This window comes from Amblyomma mixtum, chromosome 2 (genome assembly GCF_055824585.1).
Source record: "Amblyomma mixtum isolate Tamu chromosome 2, ASM5582458v1, whole genome shotgun sequence".
NCBI lineage: Eukaryota > Metazoa > Arthropoda > Arachnida > Ixodida > Ixodidae > Amblyomma > Amblyomma mixtum.
Window position 1 is genome coordinate 283643219 of NC_143013.1, and position 18362 is coordinate 283661580.

The following is an 18362-nucleotide window of genomic DNA, read 5'->3' on the forward strand; positions in this document are numbered from 1 at the left end:
TCCTCCATAGATTTTGTGTCGTTTTCGACGACTGCATAAAACCCCTTAGGAACAGGCAAGCGTGTGCCTAGAGGAAATACGCAAACTTTAATTTTGTAAGGTTAGCAGTGCCCTCTATGCGTCGAAATGCTGTGACCCAACAAGCGTTAGGCTTGCCTGAATTCACAATCGAGTTTTGTCGAGAGCGGGTGAAACCGTTGCGGATCCTTTTATAGATCTTGTGAGCTAGCAATTACAGTTGCTTTGTTAATTCCGCGGAGGAATCATGGATAACGCAAAGTATACCTCTCAAGAGCAGGTAAGAACGCTAGCAAGCGTTTGCGCTCCCACTATCGACCGACGCTCTCGGGTTGCGAAGATGAGTCACTCCCCTTGCGACGGACAAAGCGTCCTGCAAAACGGAACGGAAAACTGTTTTGAAAGTTGTTGTCATTGAGATGTCAGCACTTCTCGCATTTGTGGAGATTGGCTGTGCTTACATTTATTGGTTTATCTTAACAGGGCTAATTGGAGCTTCTGTTATTCAAATAAAGCATCCTTAATGCAATCGAAACAGCCTCTTGCAAGTTCTGTTTGAGAGGAATATTTTTACTCGCCAGCGTCGCGTTTAATGTGTTTGTGGGACATATGTTTTTGGAATTTCTTAGACGTAGCATAGTCAGTCTCTCTGTTGCATATCGTTTGCATGTCAGGCGCCCGAAGTTTCACCCTGGGAAGGTGACTTTTCTGCCGAGCATGCTTCTGTACTCGGTACAGTACCTATGCGAAGCTTTATCGAATCACTGAGCAATGTTGTGTAGCCAACGGAAGCTTTTAATGACTATATTTTGATGGGGAATTCCTGCCCGAATTCACTTGAGAGACCTTTAAGACATTCGGTACCGCTTCCTCTCCACTGCCTGGTAGTCATAAGTTATGATCTCTGCGTCTGCGTGGGTAGTGTGGACTGGTGAGTGTTTAAACAATTGAGGGTAATTGAGGTGGACAAGTTAGTAGAAATGCATCAGCATAAGCTACTTCTGAAAGAGCTGCTTCTTGGTACAGCGTGCATGATATATTCACGATCTCTTGTATGAGAGCTGTCAATGATGGGTTCTGCTGAGGTGTGTAGGGGCGCATTGCGTTACATTGTTGTTGCCTTCATTAAGTGTTATTTAGATTGGCGATTTGTAAACCGCATCGTCTTGTTATGCATGTGCTATGAAAAATTTGTGGTGTCATATATTTTAGCCAAAGCTATTATAAACCATGGCCATCTAAACGAAAGTGGTTTGCTGCATGAGAAGTTTTAGGTGTGTTGATTTTGTGTTCTTACAATGAAAAGAGGTGATGTTGGAAAATTGCATTGATTACTTCCTATTAACTACAATTTAGATCCGTTCTGAATAAAACCAAGCACGCTGCTCCATAATCAGAGGCCTTTGGCCTCCAAAGAAGTGCTTAATTGGAAAGGAGACTGCTTTTCACTAATGCATGCAGTACGGTTGTGTGGTCAGCAGGCAGCATTCTAAAGATATGAGACTATTTTAATTTGTTTTTGCATGTGCCATTCAGTCAAATGATTTAAGGGTGTTGGGCGCATGTTTTGTTTTTTAAGCTTCCATACAAAAAAAAAAAAAGGTTGTAATCACATGAAATACAAGAAATTCCTTGCATAAAAATAAGCACTTCACCACAGCTTCACCTATGATTTGCAATAGTATGTGAATGATCAGTGGCATTTGTGGCTTGGCACAAGTTGTTAAAAAAAAAAAGGGCGGGGCTTTTTTGCATTTCGTGCTGATGCCGCTGCATGAATTTTTTTTTTTATATAATTCCACCCATAATTTATATCTTGGGTTTTAGTGCATCAGGAGCTTGGCATTTCAACATCTAACTTATCCAAAACTGCAGGTTTAGTGTGAAAAGTTGGCACAATGTGTATTTCATGTCTGAAGTGCTTACCGCTTCTCAAGTTTGCAAACTGCTTCAACAGCAACCTTGCAGCCTAAAAACTCAAAACATGGTGAGCAAGTTGCCCTGAAGTGATGTTTTCAAAATCTGTCTCTCTCAGTGATAGGCATGCGCAGACAGTATAGCATGCATGGTGGCCTGCATTAGCCACGAAAATGTGTCGGGAAGCACAGCGTGCCATTAAGCTGCCCCACTTTTAAGTCAGGTTTGCAGGTGCGTTGCAGTTGCTAAGTTTGAATGCCTAGGACCGCCCATGGTGGCATGCGAGCTGTTTTAAGGTCCCCCTCATTGGCAGCTCTCCAGGAGCCAAGCAGGAAGAGGCGCCTTTGCTCTTTTTGTGAGCATTGCATGCTGTGTTGCGGTTACTCACTCCATTAAATCAGAAACAAATGGGGGAAAAACGTGCAGACATTTTTATTTACATTTTTGTTTGTCTACCGTTGGCCCTGCTTTGGCTGGAGGGAAAGAGTTCTGCATCTCAGGTGCAAGCCTTGAAGATCATCTTTCTTAGTGTTCTCCTTGTTTTTTGTTCTGTCTGGCACTTGTGTTATTCCACCTTTCATTGGTGTGAAAAGGAGCACTGAGAGCTTTTTGGAGACTTTCTTTTTTCTTGTGCTCTTTAGTTTTGATTATGCAAAAAAACAGCGCGAACAAACGGGGACGAGACGAAGAATACACAGGAACAAGCGCTGACTCTCAACTAAAGTTTAATCACAGGAAACACGCTTATAAAAGGAAACAGAAAACAAACAAAACACCAAAATCAGAACGCATGTGTTACTAAGTGATGTCCAGATATGCAACCTCACAGTCACGCAGGAGCAGGGATGGTTTGCTGACACACAATCTTGCTTTCTTTGCCACGTTGTACGCCTCGATAATTTCCCTGGTCAACTGGTTTTTGCATATTGTATCTCAACTCGCCCGCTTATCTATCCTGTTTAGTTTTGATCATGACCATTCTTTTTTCGGAGGCTTCTCGAAGTGCCTAAAGTTTTATACAGCTTTGTCTATATGCTGTATGTAGTAGGATCTAATCCATACTTTTTCTTTAATTTTCTTATGCTCCAACAACATTTTCATTTGTTGGACACAGTTCTTTCTGATTTGTGTACTCTGGTAGTTCATACATTTGGCATTCACCGTGAGCTGCGTTGAATGTTGCATCGGATATTTGCTCCTCGAATAACATCTCACCTAACACACGGTATGGCTTAATCGACTGCACTTGACTGGGAAATATGTCATGGCATTTGCCACTTGAGATCCTGATCTCGCAGCAGCTATGCTTGAAGCGCATCTCCCAGCTTCAACTTGCTTTCTTGGAAATGTACATCTTATCGCTAGTGTTCACAAATGAATTGAGTACACCATGCAGTTGTGAAAAACTATGCGGATTTTTTATCCGTGGAATTATGTAATACAGTTGGCGGATACTTTCGACACAGGAACAAGCGAAAAAGCTGAGGCTCAAGTTGGAAGGATGGCGAGAGGTGGTGCTTCCCCTCAACTCAGTCCTGCTCTGGACTGAGCCCTACTACCCTGGATGCATCTTTGGGGCCGTCACAGCCGTCTTCCTGTAAGCTGTTGCTGTCAGACTTTTTGAGCATTGATATTTTCATAGGTCCCCTTGTGTGTTTTTTGGACTTGGTTTGAAGTTTTGTTTTCTGTTTTATGCATTTGAAGAGGTGCCCAGGATTCATTTGACGGGAGCTTCTGTTCTGTCCTGTTTGTTTTGTTATTCTGCTTTTAGTCTCCTCAATAGGAAAAGTTTGCATTTTTATGTACCAGTTTTTGTGGCCATGATAACATTAAATTTTTACCATGCTTGACAAGTATTCTACAAGTACAAGTATTTTTATGTGATGACTTTATATCTGTGTGCTCCCACGTCAGACTCTGGTAAGACTGGCCATTGCGTAATGGTCACAAATTGTATCAGCAGAAATAGTGTGACTAATTTAAAGATCTTGCTATTAGTTTGCCGTGTTGTAATACTTGATGGCAAAACTCAGTGAGTTGTGCCGTTGACAAAAGATTCGATGCTGTTTCATCTTCTGTGCAAAGATCTTGCATGCAGCTGAAGCTTCTACATTTGATTTGCCTTTCTCAGTTATGTTTCGAGGATGCTGTGAGCTGACACATGTGGCAGATACGAAGTTGGTTGATTGGTTGATTGGGGTTTAACGTCCCAAAGTGACTCAGGCTATGTGCCAGCAGCCGAGCGCCATAACCACTGAGCCACCGCGGCGGGGGCAGATGCGAAGTGGCAATTTAAATTTGCGCATTGCATCACATCCTGGATGTGATCATCTAACTTTGCCTTGGTAGGCTCATTTTGGTATATCCAAGGTACCAGTTTTCTGAGGGGCCGTGTTGTAGTAGTCGTTTGTGAACTTTTCCTTCGACTTAGTCCTGTGTGCATGTTCGCTATCTGCAGCATGCTGTGGTACATGGAGCCGTCTCTGCTGACCACCTTTTCGCTGATTGGCATGCTGGCGTGCCTGCTGGACTACACGGTGCCGCTGCTGCTCGCTCAGCTTTGCAGCCCGGACAAGTGGTGGGTGCATTTTTTTCCTTGCGCAGACAAGCAGAAACATTGAGCTGCGTTGGAAAACCTATTCATTTGCTAATTGGGCTCTTAGTTTTAATTTCGCCATGATGTGCACTCTTTGAAGTACCTTTCTTGCACAGGAGCAAATGGAGTGACATTTGTTGATTGCTAGTGTGCATTTTTTTGGCCTTTGAATTCAGTTTCTGTAGTATTGCTTCTGCGTTTTTTAGTATGGAGCACGGAAGTGGTTTTGGTGTGGTAGGATTGAGTGCCTTTACAAGGGACGTTGTGGATGTAGGAATGGTTTTTCTCTGCTGAAAGGTGAACTCACAAAAGCTGCAGACCAGTGCTTAAAGCTACCCATCGCCAGTTTTATAGTGGTGTTTTGCCCACCATGATATCAAATAACCCCCGTAGGTTTTGGAGCGTAATTAACCCTCATTCGCGTGCTGATTCTTTTTTGACAAATTCTAATGGTGACCAGCTGGACGATGTCCATTCTGCTCAGCTCTTCAACAATGCCTTCTCATCTGTTTTCACTCAAGAAGTCATCACTACCTCTCCAGTTCTCGACCCATTTCATGATTATTCTATGCCCCCAGTAGTCATTAGAGAAGATGGTATTCTTTCTTTGTTAAATAATCTTAAAATTACCACAAGCACGGATTCACTGGGCTTTAACAATATAATACTAAAAAACATATCTCAGTATTTTTGAAGTTTTGTCCGCACTTTTTTCTCAGTCTTTATTATCTGGCTCCATCCCTCACGACTGGCGTATAGCCAAAGTAATTCCAATTTTCAAATCTGGTGTTCGCTCTGATCCTCTAAACTATAGACCCTTTCATTGACTTGCACCTTCTCCAAGCTCCTTGAACACGTCCTACACTCTCAGATCATTCATTATCTTGAAGATCATAACATCATATTTAAATATCAGCACGGTTTTCGCAAGGGCCTTTCTTGCGGCACTCAGCTCGCCGGATTTACTAACAACTTATTTACTTCTTTGGATGCAGCAATTCAAGTCGATGCTTTGTTTTTAGATTTTTCAAAGGCATTTGATCGGGTTCCACACCATCGACTACTTCTCAAGCTATCGCATCTTAATATTCACCCTCAGGTACTAGCATGGATTAAAGACTTCCTTTCATCTCGGGTTCAGTTCACTTCTGTTAATGGTTCTAACTCTACATTGGCGCATGTCACATCTGGTGTGCCCCAGGGAAGTGTTCTTGGTCCCCTTCTCTTTCTAATATTTATTAATGAATTACCAAATTGCATTTCTTCACAAATTAGACTGTTTGCTGATGACTGTGTTGTGTACCGAACCATTACAAACGACTCTGACCGACAATCTTTACAAACTGACCTCGATTCTATTAACACTTGGTGCCAGCAGTGGCTTATGACCCTAAATCCCTCTTAAGACAAAGCTCGTCTCCTTTACTAGAAATTCTTATCGCATCCCAACCACATACTCTCTTAATGACATAACAGTTGAAACAACTTCCACTTACAAGTATCTAGGAGTTTACCTTCAATCAGACTTAACCTGGAACTATCATATTAACTTCATTCTAGCAGCTGCTAACCGTTCTCTTGGCCTTTTAAAACGTAACCTTCGACATGCTCCGGCACACGTGCGTAAACTTGCTTATATTACACTAATTCGACCTCAAATTGAGTACGCTTCCGCCATATGGGACCCAGATCAAGCCTACATCAAAGATAACATAGAATCCCTGCAAAACCGGGCTGCTCGTTTCATTTATTCCGACTACTCACGTTTTACTAGCGTCACGGCGTTAAAAGCTCGTGCTGGTCTTGACAGCCTTTCCCATCGTCGTAAACTCTCCCGATTAACTCTTTTTCACAAAATTTACCATCATCCTTTGCTTCACGACGATTTCTTTCACTTACCCACAGCAGTGTTTCCACGCCGTGACCATCCTTTCAAGATCAAACGCATCACATGTCACACTTCAAGTTTTGCCAAATCATTCATACCCAAAACCATTATTGATTGGAACCGGCTGCCTTCCACAGTCGCAACTGAAACTAACGCGACATCATTTCATGAACTTTTAAAAAATCAAAGCGATGTGTAGTTTTCTTCTAGTTCTGTTCTGTTCACTGTAATGTGTTTGAGTTTCGCTTTTCGTTCTGTTTATTTCGATGTTTTTATTTTTTTGTTTTTTTTTGCGTCTTGTTGTTCCGCCAAATTTCGATTGTTGCTGACTACCAGTTATTGCTCTTTTCTTGCTTCTTCTTTGCCCTGTTACTCATGTTAAATGTTCCTTTTATGTATACAATTTGTAATTTTTACCACCCCGATGTAATACCCTCGTGAAGAGGGCCTTTAGGGGTATCTTGAAATAAAAATAAAAATAAAATAAATCCAGTGTCTGACCGCCTTGCCTCTTTTGGGGTGTGTTTGTCACATGGATATGCTTGAGGTGCCATGCTGAGCAGTGCCTTTTGTGTGGCAGTGGAAATGTCTTCAGCTGTATATCCTAAAGCTAATGACATCTCTGTAGTTGTTGTATACCCCTACCCCATCCAGAAACCTTGAAGCAACACAGAAAGGAAGTAGAAATCTTTATTGCAAGTTTGTGTGTTGTGAGAGACCAAATGTCCATGGTACATATTCACCCCGTAGGTTTGTCTTGGTGTAGTTGGAACACCTGCTTCATGTACTTCACTCAAATTAGCTGGTCTGCTAGAGTTGTGGCTAGAATCAGCTGCCTGAGTCCAAAGGCAGGAAGACATTTCTTGTTCTTGATTTTGGCAGTGAGCTATCTTTGGTTCTAGGCAGTTCCACAATATATTTGAGGAGGAGGGTAGCTCAGCTCAGATATTGTATGTTCCGAGTTTAGTTCTGTGACAAACCACGCATTTTGTGGTTTCAGGGCAGTGCGTGTAATGTTCTTGGTCATACTCATTAAAGTAGGAAAGAATTGTAGACACGCCTCCTTTGTTATTTTCATTCTAGAAGTTTGTCTTCTCACAAGCGCTTTCAGGTAAGTGCTCCCTAAGGCACTCGCTTCATTCTGCAGCTTGTCTTGAATACGAGGGGAAATATGAATAAACAAGTCGACTGAGCATGAAACTGATGCCACAGTGCTTTTGTCATGTGTTTCAGGACCAGCCAGCATGAGCGTCAGCTGCATGACATATGCCTCGAGATGGCTCACGCATGGCATTCAGTCCAGGGAGCCTGGGCAACTGTCAAGAAGGCGAAGCAAGACAAGCCCAAGGCGGTCAGTCCTGAGGCAGCCTGTGGTCCACCTGTCGAAGCGCATTGCTACAATGCGCTTTTTTATTTCATGCATGCCTACTGCGAAAACTTCTGTTTTCAAGTCCCGGATGAAAGAGTTAGAAAGTCAGCAAATGGGAGATTGGTAAACAAGTGCTTAAATTTAATTGGGAAATGAATGAGTGAATGGATTGCACCTGAGCCTTGCAACAGCGAAGTTGAGGGGCCGGGTGCAGAAAATTTCAGTTTTACACAACTTTCCCTGTCCCAGTACTCAGCTTGCTAACTGCCATGGCACATGAGTTCATTTCAAAACCAAATTTAAATGAAAAAATAGTGACGCTGTAGCGACAGTGAGCCAGAAATAGGTACGAGCGAAAATTTGAAATTTCTAATAGTTTGCGAGTATCATTTGCTACTTGACTCACACTGCATGTTTACTTTGTGAAGTATTCTGCTCTTCCCAACACTCACACCGTGGGCTCAGTGGTTATGGTGCTTTGCTGCTGACCTGAAAGACATTGGTTCGATCCCAGCGGCTATGGTCTTATTTCAATGGGGGTGAAATGCTAGAGGCTTGTGTACTGTGCGTTGTCAGTGCATGTTAAAGAACTCCAGGTGTTCAACATTATCCGGAGCCCTCCACAGCACCCCTCATAGCCTGAGTCGCTTTGGGGCGTTAAACCCCATAAAAACCTAAAACTAAATCCTCCCAGCATTCAAGAATTGCAAATTTTTCTTTTCATCTGAACTCTAAGCCTAACATCATAGCAATGGAACTGCATCAGTTGCTGCTTGTAAATCTGTGCACAAAAACTAAATGTGCAGTGGCTCTTTGACAAGGCAGCATTCTATGTTCTGTCCTCCATCGCAGTCCTACATGAAGATCGATACTTCAATTTTTGCCCGAAAACTTTGAAAAGGATGTGGGTAATGTGAAGAAAAAGACAAAAAGAAAGTTTGCCATTGTTGCACAATGTCGCTGTGGCTTCTGCACACTCAGCTGCTCTGGTTCTGGGAAACAACCTCATGGCGGGGTAGGAGCTACACTCTCGTCGAGAGGAAGCTCTTCACATGCTAGACCCCACAAATCTTTTTACTGCTGTTCATAAAAAGAGATCTTATCGCACCTGAACAGATCAACGAAAATGAAGGCGAACTCATTCTGCGCTTGGGCGGGTTAGTCAGTTGCGCCAGGTATCGCCTGCACTGCATGCACTGATCACTGATTCCTCAGCAGGAAGATTAAGCATTGCAAGCTCCAAGCGCTTAACCACTTACTTAGTCAAATCTGCACACTTATCTGCCCGGCCAAGAACAGATAGCCGTTGCACCTCGCGGACTTTAGCGCAATGTACGAGCTTCTCGTTGAAGCTCTTTCTCTTGCAGTGCTTCTCTGCTAAGCTCACCAGCTGCATCTATGCCTTATTCGCCTCAAAAACTGACCATTTTCTGTTTGCGGTAACCGGCTGCCACCACTCCATCTGCACTCAGCTTCGGCGTGATCTGTCTTGCAGCACTTAGTGCTCAGCAAAGATAGCATTCTTACAAAACCTAAGCAGAAATTACACCTTATTTGGTGGCAAAAATTCGGTGTCTGGCTGATATATGTCTCATAGTTAAAAGCGGCCTTTCATCATGTGACGCACTATGTCTGAAAGAATGATGCCGTTCATCGCGTTGCATGAGAACGTACCAACTGACATCAAAACTTGGCCAGGGAGATGGCTACTGGTGGATACTGCGTAGACAGTGGCACAGAAGTCCGCCTTGCAGTTGTAATCTATATTATGACCAGTTTGCTTACTGCGAACATTCGGATATAACGAACAATCTGATGCATGACAATTGTGTTTGTTATAAGCAGGCACGGCTGTGTATCATAGTTCAGAGTGTCTTGTAGAGGCACTCTCCTAGAAGCCTATTTCCCCAGACCTCTCTTCCCCTTCCCCCCCAGTTGTTTTTATTTGTTTTTTTGGATGCAATCCGATCCAGTTCTTGTCTGGCAGTTCATGCTGAAGTGTGTTTTAAGGGGGTATTTTATAAGTTTGCATTTGTGTGCTTTAATTGCATATGTGTTTTGGAAAAAAAAAAAAAAAATCTGTAAATAGCCTTTTTTTTCTCTCTTCTTGTTATAAAATGGGCATGAGCAGCTGTGGGAATTAATGAATGAATGATCTTGACCCTTCGTTGTGCTTTTGAATGTGCAGTATGTGGTGGCGGTGCTCGTCTCTCTCCTTCTGGTGGCTTGGATTGGGAATGCTTTTGACAACCTCTTCCTCACCTACCTTATTGGTGAGAGTGCAGCGTGCATCTTTTTTTTTTTTTTGCGTTACTATATGATTTGCTGCGTCAGTGGTCTACACGTATCTCCACACATTCCGCTTGCCACTCAACACCCAGATAGTCCGGCTGTCCGATTTACCTGCAGTCACACTTGAACATGGGACATTTAAAAAAGCTTGTGCTGTAGAAGGCAGAGCTGGCCCCGCTAGACTGAATTCTAAGTTATTTCTTTGTAGCTGTTTTGTAATTATGTACAACTATGGCATACACTAGACTTTACTAATCTCAGTAGTTTTCATTTGCATTCAAAGAAGGACAGCAGAGCCTCAAAGTATTACTCAAGTTGCTTTTTCCTACAAGTCTTGAGAGAGAGTCTCTGTGTCAGCTACCAGCGCTGCAAAAGGCTTACTGTAAAATCACTCTGAAGAAGCTAATCCTCTAGTTAAAACAAAATGTTGACATGCAGACTGCTGGGTCAGTAGGTGATGGAATGATGTTTAATTCTGCTATTGATTTATTTTACATGCCCTAGTGTACATGTACATAATGCATTTAGGCTATGATGCTGAACCTCTTACAAAAAAAATGTCCCGAGACGCCAAATTCGTTACATTGAACACACGGGCACCAAGAACTCTCATACAGGGCTTGCTGTGCTTTCTTCATTACAGTCCTAGGTATATGAGTATCGATACTGCTCTCACTTTTCGTGTGAATACTGTGAAATGGACGCCGATTACGTGAAGAAAAAAAAGTCCACTGTTTTTGCACAACATTACCTCGGCTTCCGCGCAGAGGAAACAACCTCGTGGCAGAGGAGGAGCACTCTCATTGATCGTCAATGATACCTGTCCTGCGTTAGAGTGGATTTGTTGTTGTTGCTTCCATTTTCAGTAAGTTCAGTGGCCATAATTGGGGCACCACACTTTTGCTTCTTCTGATCTCACATATAACAAAACGTGCCTCGGTAGTTATGGGGCTCAGTTTCTGTCCCGAAAGACGCGGGTTCGACCTGGCCACAGCGGTCATATTTCGATGGAGGCGAAATGATAGAGGCCCACGTGCTGTGTAATGTCAAGTGCATTTGAAAGAACCTCATATGGTCGAAATTATCCGGACCGCTCCAATATGACGTCCCTCATAGTCTGAGTTTTTTTTTTTTGGAACGTCAAACTCTATAAAACTATAAAAAAACAATAAATTTGTCTATTTTTTTTTTTTCACTTAGAATAACATTTCTGCTGTTTAAAGGCCTAAAAAGTAGTGTGGGTCTGTTGACAAAAATGGTTCCTGTTCTAACAGCTAGATGGCACCACTAGGCTGAGCTCATATGATATCTACTTGCACATGCTGAACTAAACATGCGAATGTGACAAATGCCGTAACATTCCACAAAATGCTTGCGTTTAGTGTACATAAGCGTGCATACACTTATGGTACATGGACAGCTTTTCTAACCATATCTGTGTTCGCCACTGGCAGATGACATGTAGACAACTGTTGTATCGTAAGTAATGATAATTAATACAAGGCATGAATGAACACGTTTAATGCACTTTTCTGATTGGCTGAGGTCTCCACCTTCCGTAGTGCTGGAAGGAACTTGTGAGATAGGGTGTAGATCACCACGGTGGCTTAGTGGTTAGAGCATCCACTCTGATATATAAACTCTAATACGTCTCCATTTCTTCACGGTAGTCAGCCATATAAAGCTGGGTCATTCACATTACTGACTTGTAACCTTCCCAAGATTTTTTAGTGTGGTAGCACTACTAGGCGTATTTTCCAACTTCAGGCATACCCACGTATGTATGTCCCTGAAGCCTGCTTTGTGACAGGCCTTCACCTGGTTGAAAGCCAGGGGGAAGGGTACACCTGGATGAAGGCCTTCAAGGTAAAAGCCTTTAGGTCAAAAGCCTCTGCGGTAAATGCCTTTAGGTCAAAAGCATTGGCAAGTGCCTTCAGGTTAAAGGCCTTTAGGTCAAAAGCCTCTGTGGTAAAGGTCTTAAGGTCAAAGGACTTTAGGGTGAAGGCCTTCATGGTAGATGCCTTCTTGTTAAAGACATTTAGGCCAAAGGTCTTTATGGCAAAGCTTTAGCTCAAATGCCTTTAGCACATATGGACCTTGAGTGCCCACCGTAACTAGTGCTCCTGCACGATATTCTGTGCTTCGCTGCGCTAAACCGTCGGCTTTTTTTTTTTTTTTTTGCACATTTCTGCAGTACAGGGATCAGTAATGATGAAATGCTTGAAGTTTTATGTGGCACTTTCCTTGCCTGCCTATTACAGAGTGAAAATTGTTTGTTTTTGTCTGCTACGGTTTCCTTGTGTGTGAGGGTAAGTTGCCTATAGTTACCATTTCATGTGACAATGTGTCTGTCAGCAGAACGTCATTTGAATGCCTTTGGAGGTATGGGACTTACAGAATCTATGTGTTCAGCTCCACACAGATAAAAGCCTTCTGTTGTAAGTTTTGGGCTCACTTTGTCTTGCAGGCCAGTACATGGGCTTGTAGCGAAACCGGTTAGTGAATAGGTGTTGACAGCTTAACGCTTCTTGCCTAATTACCGCCCCTTTATTTTTTTTCACTCTGACACTTAATTTGAGCGTTATACTATTTGGCTAGCTTTGCATAACTGGTTGACTGGCTGCTTCCATGTGGTGGTTCTCTTTGCCTAATTGCTGCAGTGTTATTCCTTGCGATGACCCCTGGCATGAAGCACCATGGCATTTTCAAGAAGTACTTTTCGGCAGCCGTCCTGGCCATCAGGAATGCCATTGCTGACAAGATGAAGAAGAACTAAGCTCGTACACAGCCACCGGGAAGCCTAAGCACGGACGAGAAAGGTGAGAGAGTGTTTCGACAGTTTTGTCTACGTCGTGTCGCCCCTGCTCTTGGCAAGGTTATTTGTGTCACTATGACAATGTTTTGCACGTTTCAGCTTCTCGTCGTTTGAGGAACACTGAGCTGTATATCACCACTAATGTCATGTGACCAAATTGGTGCCAATGCACATTGTCCCTTTTGAAGTTTATGCACTTCACGTTAACCCTTCTTTGGAGTGCTTTGGACACAGTTGTGTACATTACGAATTCAGAGCTTTTTTCTGGGAGCGTGCAATAGCTAGCAGGGATTCTTAGTTTCAGGCGATTTTGCAGGCTTTATGCACAAATAGGTTGCTTTTTAGGTCAACGAGCGAACGCATTAAAGGGGCTCTGAAAGGAGCTCTTTATAAAGGTACAGTATGCCAGGGATGTTGAAGGATGTGCTTTACGAATATCGTCCAGCAAAAAATTTTTTTCATGCTCTTTGTAGACTGTGAGTTATCTTTAGTCAAAATTTGAATTTGACTCCTCTCATCACTTTCTGCACACTGGAAGGTCGGCATTGTTCCGCCAGCCCCACCCCCGGAAGCGGAGCTTCCTGACTCACCGGAGCTGCGTGACTTACTGGCTGCGGCCATGGTAGCTGCTTGACGTCTGAAAAAACCTTTCCAGTAGCCATCTCTGAACTGTTATATGCAGGTGCAGGCGATGGTGGAGGGTGCGAGTGACTGAGGAGGTTGCGAACATGAAAAATGCTTCCGGAAAGTGCTCACCAACTTTTGCGCGTGATTGGGGGTTGTCTGGTGCATGTAGAAGTGTATTATTTGGCTCAGGTATTCAGGACAACACGAAGCAGTGATTATGAGTGAGCTGATGTGTTCTCCTTGGAAGGTGTTTCAGAGCCCCTTAAAATAATATTTCTCAAAAAACTTTCTGCATGCCAGTACATCCTCCGCCATTTTTACGAAGACAAGTTATGTCATCCTTCAAAATGTTAGTTTTTTCTGCGCTTCCAGCATCTTTGAAATAAAAACTGTGTTCACATGATCCCTTGAGTAGTCATAATCATTGGACAGATGTTGGCGTTTCGATTAGATAATTTCCAACCATCGTGACATTTTGTAGGAAATTTTGTACTTGCCCATAAAACAACTGATCTTTTTGTTTTTCTTTAAAAGCCAGATTATAATTGTCTTTTTTTTGAAACCTGTGTAAGCTATTTACTTGGAAAAATAAAATTTCTGAATAGAAATACTGAGCAGTGCCTAAGAGGGTTAAACCTGCGTGGCTTCACGACAAGTTTACGTTTGTCAGTGAATTATCATTTTTTGAAACAAAAGAAAAAATGCCCTCGCAAGTGTTGTTATAAATATTGCTCTTGCAAAGTGTATTTAAAGGAACTTTTGTGTTTGGGCTTTGTTTCTTTAAAAAAAAAAAGAATGCAATCAAGCACCCTCAGCTTTCTGACAGTGCTCTTGTTGAACGCTTGACACTCAGCACTAACCGCCTTCCCTGCAAAACAAAAATCTTGGCCTCATGTTTGAATGCATTTGCTTTGGGCGCTGTTAATCTTATCAGGGCAGTGCTGGGTTTGTTGGTCATTACAGGAGCCATGTTGCAGCATATCATTCTGCTGGCGTACAGTAGAGAGCGAAAGCTGGCAAAGGCATCGAGAATCGGCTGACGAGTGCTCTGCTTCAACGTGTGAAAGCTTCAGTGCCAGTTGTCCAAATCACCGCACCTTCTGCTTACATGGTTGCCGTGCGCACGACGCCTACACGTTCAACGGGACTGAGAGTGGGCGCGAGCGTGCACTTCTGCTCACCTCTCTTCGAGGCAGAAAATGTGTTTGTTTTATTTGCATTTTTGAAGTGTTCCAGTCGCTCATGGCACTCTCCTCACTTTGACAGTATGTGTTACCTTAAAAGTCGGCTGCGTTTTAGTTCATATCCGAGAATTGTCGACAATTGCCGGGGTCCCGGTTCACTTGCGTGAGTAGTTCTTGCCGAAGTGATCAGTTTGTGTGGGCAGAATTGCATCCTTTAGCAAGGGTGCAGTATTAAAGGATCATGAAACAATGATACAGTAAAACCTCGTTAATATACCTGTTAATTTGGAAAATCGGTTGATTCAGACTGCTGCTCGAACGCCCATGCAAGTCAGTGGCATTGGAAGCTCCTTTATTCGGACACCCTAGGTTTGCCACTGATTCATTTGGACGAGCTCCCATTGTGGCATTGCGTCGAGGTATGACCTGCTCGAAAAGCGATCAACCAGATATTTGTCCTTGGGCCTGAACTTTATAGACACGCGCAATGGCAGTAGGGCCCCATTGATAGGCTGAGAGAATAGTCCTGCTGCATTGTTTCGTTTTCGGAGCATTGCCGCCAGACCGCGGCAACGGCAGATCACTGTTCAGAATGGTGAATGCCTTGTAGCTGATCTTTTTCTTTTTTTTTTTTGAAGGGGTCTTGCCGCTCCGGCGTTGGTGCACACTTCCCTTGATTCCATCCACATGGCATTTTCGTTCTAGCATGCCGAAACTATGCACTCGTTGTGCTGTTCTTTATTTGTTTGGTGAAGCCTCCTCTAGTGCTATGGCGCATGCACAGAAACGCCAATGCTTTTGCGTTGCACATTGAAGTCGCGGAGACCCTTGTCATTATGGAACAGTTCTGTTTCCGATAAGTCCAGGAGAGTGTACACAAATTAAAGCATTTGACAGAATTGTGAAAAATCTTCGTTGTCGCGCAGTTTTTCTTTTGAAAGGAGAAAATCATTGCCCAGCCTTTCACCAAATAAATTTTGCTTTCATGCTAATGATTTTTGGTTGTGTCTTAGGGGCCACTCGATAAATCAGATGTTTTCTTCCACTCCCTTGGAAGTCCGAATCAACGAGGTTTTACTGTAGTAAAGAAAGAAAATGTTACCCTTGGTTTCACTCTTAAGAGCCTAGTCAGTACTGCCCAATTCTGTGCTTCTGATGCATGGTATGAGCTCATTGCACGACCCATTTTCTGTTGCTAACAGGAAGTGTGGAAAAGCCTGAGGGTATTGAACAAGTAGTTGAAGGAATGCCTGTTTCATCTGCTACAGCAAGCATGCCACTTGATTATTTCAAGTGTATTTATTAGCTTAAGGTTGCTAAAGTTGTGGCATAAATTTCCTGATCATGCTAGGAGTACCTTATTGTTAAGGCAGCTTACACTTTGCGCCTTTCATTTCTTAGTTTTGCTGCATAAAGTTATAATGACAACTGTGTCTAATTTTGGTACCCTGCAGAGCATGTAAAAGCGGTAAAATAAGGAGCAGAGGCTATTACTATATGATCTCCTTTAGTGTGTGTGTCTTCTTATTACTATACAAACAAGTGTAGAAGCACAATTGCCCCTTTCCCTAAAAACAAGGAAAGGGGCAGTTCAAGATTTGCAAAGAAAGCAAAACTTCTCTTGTTCTATGACTTCGTTCTATGTGCGCATACAAGTTGCAACTTTAATTTGCTTTGATTATGGCCATATCGAGAGCGCATTCAATGCTTTTTGCATTTGTGGCAGCTACCTAAAATGCACTCCACAACATGCATTGAGAGTTTTTATACTGGCAAGGAAAGCTTGAGACCTGCATCTCTGTGGTATCCAACAAATAGGTCTATGTTTTACCTGTCGATCATTTAGGGCTTAATGTAGAAATCTCTGCTCACTCTTGGAAAAAAAAGGTGTTTGCATTTATTGCCACTGTCCTTGAGTCAGCTAAGTCTCTTCGGTTAGTGAAAGTGCGTGCGTTTTAGCTGTGTTATTCACATTTATTGTATTTCATTCAGCAATCGGTCGCATTTTTAATGCAGTTCATGGGCTTAAGGCGTGTAAATGGTTTACCAAGCGTGGCAAGGCATTAGCAGGTGTCTGTTCGTTTATTTCTTAATTCGCTGAAGGGCTTTTTATTTTAAATGCTACTTACTAGTGCTGTGTTCTTTGGATAGTTGAATAGCCACAAAGCAGTGCTATTTTAACAATGCTGTACCTTGCATGGAAAGCAATATTGAATAGAATATTGCAGTGTAAGGCAGTGACATTGATTGTGCGTTAGTTGATCCTTTTTGCTGTAGTAGCCTGTAAGGACAGGACTTGTTAGTTCTTTCCTTCTGCGTACCAAACGCCTCTGAGTCTGCAGAAACAAGACAGCATGAAGGTGACACACTGACCTGCTTGTTCTTAGAGATGGTTAGACAGACTTGTCGCAATCGAGTTTTGGTGAAAACCTGAATGATCATTTATGTGTTGCAAGATGATGTTGCAGTGTGTGTCCTCATAACCTGGATATAGCGGAGCAAGGGTCTTGCTTGTGGTTTTAAAGACTGCCTTCTTAAAGTGATAGCTTGTGTGCATGACTTTCAATGTCCATAGCTGCAGGGATGATGCTAGTTAGTTACATCCCATGTTCTTGCCGCATGTATGCAACTTGTGGGCTCTCAATGTACCCATGTTATCATAGCCCTTTTGCCTCGTTTGTAAGCCTTTCTTTTGCCCTGTGTGTCATTTTTGCTAGGGATTTCAGTATGAGGATTGTTTTCTTTTTTTCCATTCTTTGTTTCAGTCATGTAACTTGTTTGAAACAAGTTTGTATGTACGTTAATTGATTGAGATTGTTTTTACTCAGTGCTGTTTTGTTTGTTTCTTAGAGTGCACAGGTATTTTGAGATTTTCTGTGAGGTTGTGAAAGTTGTATGTGCGTGAATGAATAGTACAAACTTGTAGCAGTGTGTTTGTTTTTGCGCTCTGACTGCTCTCGAGATACGTGAAACAAATCCATGCCACTTGCCCGACAATAAAATGTAAACTGAACTCATTGCTTGTAGAGTCTCGTTATTCCCACTGGTATCAACAGTGGTGACCCCAAAGGCGAGAAATTCACCTTGTCATGTGTTCAGTGCTGGCATCCTGCAATCTTTTTAAATATAGTGGAATGGGAACACCTTTGCAAGCTAGTGCCTTTGGAATTCTCAAGTTTCATCATCCTAGGCACAAAGGATTATACAATGCTGGGTAAGTATCCACATGGAAAATACACAAATGTCCCTTTTATGGGTATCGTGTACATGTAAAATTTGGAGGATATTTAGTTGAATGCAACAGCGTGTTGCAGTGCCGCCAGGGAGTCGGCGATGCAAGGCCATTGGACAAATCTGAAATTGGTTTTTTGAGAAGAGGTTTGGTTTGGTTTGGTTTGGTGGAGGGCTCCGGAAATTTGGACCATCTGGTGTTCTTTAACTTATCATGCGCGGTTCGGGTGCCCACCAACTGTTTGAGGAAAGGAAATGACGCAGTAACAGTTGGTGGGCACCCAAACCGCGCATGATATGATTTTTTTTTTTTTTTACGGAGCGCCCCATTATAGATCGCCGGTTCGAATCCCTACCGCGAGCTAGTTTTTAACTTCACTAGTAAGTTGTGCTGCACGAAACGCTGAATCGTATGACGCTATTCG

At 42.8% G+C, this 18362-nt stretch overlaps 1 protein-coding gene across 3 annotated transcripts; it reads left to right on the forward strand.

The window, feature by feature from the left end:
* The first annotated feature begins 141 nt into the window (after positions 1-141).
* Positions 142-17723, forward strand: Arl6IP1 (ADP-ribosylation factor-like 6 interacting protein 1). 3 transcript variants are annotated; one of them, XM_089574219.1, is made up of 7 exons: positions 142-298; positions 3402-3532; positions 4394-4513; positions 7653-7770; positions 9977-10061; positions 12741-12899; positions 14462-17723. In XM_089574219.1, exons 1-6 carry the CDS (start codon positions 266-268, stop codon positions 12854-12856), a joined length of 603 nt encoding a protein of 200 aa, XP_089430345.1. In that variant the 5' UTR covers positions 142-265; the 3' UTR covers positions 12857-12899; positions 14462-17723. The 3 variants fall into 3 exon arrangements, with proteins under 3 accessions (XP_089430345.1, XP_089430344.1, XP_089430346.1); XM_089574218.1 differs by having other exon boundaries at positions 14486-17723; XM_089574220.1 differs by lacking the exon at positions 14462-17723 and adding an exon at positions 13434-13584.
* The last annotated feature ends 639 nt before the right edge of the window (positions 17724-18362 follow it).

Coding starts and splice junctions, on each gene's coding strand:
- Arl6IP1 (XM_089574219.1), top strand. CDS start 266: ATGGATAACGCAAAGTATACCTCTCAAGAGCAG. Junction 4,514..7,652: donor CTTTGCAGCCCGGACAAGTG/GTGGGTGCATTT, acceptor CATGTGTTTCAG/GACCAGCCAGCATGAGCGTC. Junction 10,062..12,740: donor CTTCCTCACCTACCTTATTG/GTGAGAGTGCAG, acceptor TAATTGCTGCAG/TGTTATTCCTTGCGATGACC.